Source organism: Neofelis nebulosa, chromosome 4 (genome assembly GCF_028018385.1).
Source record: "Neofelis nebulosa isolate mNeoNeb1 chromosome 4, mNeoNeb1.pri, whole genome shotgun sequence".
NCBI lineage: Eukaryota > Metazoa > Chordata > Mammalia > Carnivora > Felidae > Neofelis > Neofelis nebulosa.
Window position 1 is genome coordinate 163,134,987 of NC_080785.1, and position 3,870 is coordinate 163,138,856.

The 3,870-nt window shown below is 42.3% G+C and overlaps 1 protein-coding gene across 1 annotated transcript; it reads left to right on the plus strand.

Moving 5' to 3' along the window:
• The first annotated feature begins 2,636 nt into the window (after nucleotides 1–2,636).
• LOC131511056 (olfactory receptor 7G3-like) lies at nucleotides 2,637–3,870 on the plus strand. The gene has a single exon (XM_058728888.1). The coding sequence runs from the start codon at nucleotides 2,637–2,639 to the stop codon at nucleotides 3,663–3,665; it is 1,029 nt and encodes a 342-aa protein (XP_058584871.1). The 3' UTR covers nucleotides 3,666–3,870.

Genomic DNA, 3,870 nt, shown 5'->3' on the forward strand with positions numbered 1-3,870 from the left:
AAAAAAGAAAGAAAATAGTTACCTCTCAGATATGAGCAATGTGGACACTCTGGTGAATTTCTTTCCCATCCCAGTTCATCTCCAGACTGCCATTGTTCTACATGAATGGCTTTCTATTCTTCCTGTTCCATTCTTTCTACTTAACACTATAATGACATGACACTATGTCATGTTAGTCAAGGTTTTTCAACAACATATATATACATATACATATATACATATATATATATGTCATATATATATATGTATATATATGACATTTATTATTGAGAAACAAAGAGAGACAGAGCATGAGCAGGGGAGGGGCAGAGAGAAGGGGAGACACAGAATCCAAAGGAGGCTCCAGGCTCTAAGCTGTCAGCACAGAGCCCGACGTGGGGCTCGAACTCACAAACCATGAGACGACCTGAGCTGAAGTCGGACGTTTAATGGACTGAGACACCCAGGCTCCCTCAACCACCCTTTTAGTTTCAAAAGTGTCCACCACTATAAACATTATACTCTTAACAGTAAAATAGAGCCTAACAGTAACAGCAATGCCCTGAAAATATTGCACTCCAACAGAAATACTCCAATGCCAATATTTTAAATAGTATGATTGAACAGAATACTCTACAGTGATTCTAAAAGTACCATAAACAGCAATGTTTTCAACAGTTTCATACTTAAGTCTTTTTTGGCCAATATGACCTATTTGTTTTTTTCTTACTACTTTCTTACTGCTTTTAAAAGCTAATATATTAGGGGCATCTGAGTGACTTAGTTGGTTGAGTGCCTGATTCTTGATTTCTGCTCAGGTCATGATCTCATGGTCTGTGGGTTTGAGCACCCCCTCCCCACACTGGGCTACACATTGAGTGTGGAGCTTACTTAAGGTTCCCTCTCTCTCCCTCTGTCCCTTCCCCGCTCATACACACTGTCTCTAAAATGGAAAAATAAAAATAAAAGCTAATGTATTAAACTGCACTTTTATGGTTCCTTATAAATTATAAATTTCCCTCCTTTCAGACTTTAATTTGCCTTTTCTTAAAAAAATTTTTTAATGGTTATTTGACAGAGAGAGAGAGACAGAGCATGAGCAGGGGAGGGGCAGAGAGAGAGGGAGACACAGAATCCAAAGCAGGCTCCAGGCTCTGAGCTGTCAGCACAGAGCCCGACGCGGGGCTCGAACTCACGGACCATGAGATCATGACCCGAGCCAAAGTCAGACGCTGAACTGACTGAGCCACCCAGGCGCCCCTAATTTGCCTTTAAATGTTGTTGGGTATTATTGATAAACACATAATTATTGCATGTACTTTATGTTCTAAAAGTTTTTTTTAAAGTTTATTTATTTTGAGAGAGAGGGAGTTGGGGGGGGCGGTGTGCAGAGAGAGGGGCAGAGAAAGGAGAGAGAGAATCCCAAGCAGGCTACGCACCGTCAGTACAGAGCCCGATGTGAGATCATGAACTGTGCCAAAGTCAAGAGCCGGATGCTTAACCGACTGAGCCACCAGGTGCCCCTGTATGTACTTTAAACAATTGATCCAATTCTTTGTAATTTCATTGTTCTTCTGTTTAGGAACTTTGCATTCTTTTTCTTAAATGTATATAAAATTGAAGACAGCTGCCCCTGAGTTTAGAAATTACCTCCTGTTGCAGAGACCTAATATGCAAACAGAAACCAGGCTTACTTCTTCTTCTTTTTTTTTAACAGAGTGCAAAAAAAAGGGCTCTCATTCTCTTTATGTTCAGTTGAAAAGCCTTCAAGATAGATGGTTCTTGGTTAAAGGATTTTATGGTAGGGAAATTATACCTTACCAAATTTGTAGTACCCTGCAAATTTCTTCTGTCACTCATCCAACCAATAGAGACAGAGCAGCAGGTACTGTGCTAAGTGCTTGGAGTATGAAATAAAAATGAAATAGAAGATGCAGAGTCGTCCTAACCTAAAGAAATAGAAACAACTACAATACAAACATGCAGGGTATAATTAGAATGTATGGTCTGATTTAGTCCTTGGGACTGAAGCATATTATGGTAACTTGATCATTTTCATGGTGACAGAGGGACAGATTGGGACAGCAATGGAGACGTTACTATAATTGTTGAAGAATTATCTATAAAAGTCTTTGCACAGCATCCTTCTCTGAGTCAGACTTCAGATGAGAATGTTCCGTTCCCAGATACTGGTAAGATACCGAACAGATACTGGTAAATGGCATGAAAGCAAAAAATATCATTAAATTCTGCAATTCCTCATGATTTCCCTCTTCTCTCCATTTCCCTGGACTTGAAGACACCACAGCTAACAGGGCAGAAAGGAGATGCCCATGAGGCTGATGGTCCTTTCACAGGAACTACACAGCAGAGGTAGAACAACTGAGTTGGGGGTGATGCAGAGGAGACCCACCCCCCCACCCTGCATGGTGTGGGACATTCATTTTAATGATGTGATCCTGGGGGCACCTTGATCTCAGGGTCGTGAGTTCGAGCCCCACATTGGGTGTAGAGATTACTTAAAAATAACTAAAAAATAAATAAATAAAGAGATGGTCCCAGTAGCAGTGGTAGAAGCAGGGAAGGGAGGGTATTTACTGAGGAGACTTTGTTCAACGAAAGAAATCACGACTCTTAGGTAAGATAAGACTTCATGAATGAACGAGTTTATTGCGTATGGCGCAATCTTGTTTTGTCACTGTCTTAACGTTATTCTTGCCTCTTCCCAGGCAATTTCCATAAATCATATGGAAGCAGGGAACCAAACAGCTATTTCAAAATTCTTCCTTCTGGGGCTTTCAGAAGATATAAACCTGCAGCCCCTCCTTTTTGGGCTGTTCCTCTATATGTACCTGGTCTGTGTTTTAGGGAACCTGCTCATCGTTCTGGCCATCAGCTCTGACCCCCACCTCCACACCCCCATGTACTTCTTCCTCACCAACCTGTCCCTCACTGATATCTGTTTCACCTCCACCACTGTCCTCAAGATGTTAGTGAACATCCAGACACAGAGCAACGCCATCACGTATGAAGGCTGCCTTACCCAAATGTGTTTTTTCATGATTTTTGCTGGATTAGATAATTTGCTACTGACCGTGATGGCCTATGATCGGTTTGTGGCCGTCTGTCACCCCCTGCACTACCTGGTCATCATGAACCCTAGCCTCTGTGGTCTCCTGCTTCTGCTTTCTTGGTTAATCTGCCTGACATATTCTTTGTTGCAAAGTCTGATGGTTTTGAGGGTGGCCTTCTGCAAAGAGACAGAAATCCCCCACTTCTTCTGTGAACTTGCTCAGATCCTCAAGCTTGCCTGTTCTGACACCCTTGTCAATGACATCCTACTGTATTTTGTAACTGGCCTGTTGGGTGTTATTCCCCTGACTGGGATCCTTTTCTCTTATTCTAGAATTATCTCCTGCATAATGGGCATTTCTTCTGCTGTGGGGAAGTACAAAGCCTTTTCCACCTGTGGGTCCCACCTCTTGGTGGTCTCCTTGTTCTATGGTGCAGGCCTTGGGGTCTACCTCACTTCTGGAACAGCCCATCCATCCAGAAAGGGTTCAATAGCCTCAGTGATGTACACAGTGGTCACCCCCACGCTGAACCCCTTCATCTACAGCCTGAGGAACAGGGACATGAAAGGGGCTCTGAGGAGACTTTTCAGGAGAGGAGCTTACTTCCAGTGATAACCAAAGTTAAAGACGGACAACAGAGATCAACAGTGCTGATAACTGGTGTCCTTGAATATGTAATCTGAAGAAAGGACATAAATACTATTAATGGTTTACTAGAAGAAAAACACTCCTGAACACAGACGTGAAGTAGCACACCAAAAGTCTTGTCATACATCCAAGAAAAAGAATGGTCAACCAATAACTACACTTCTCATGA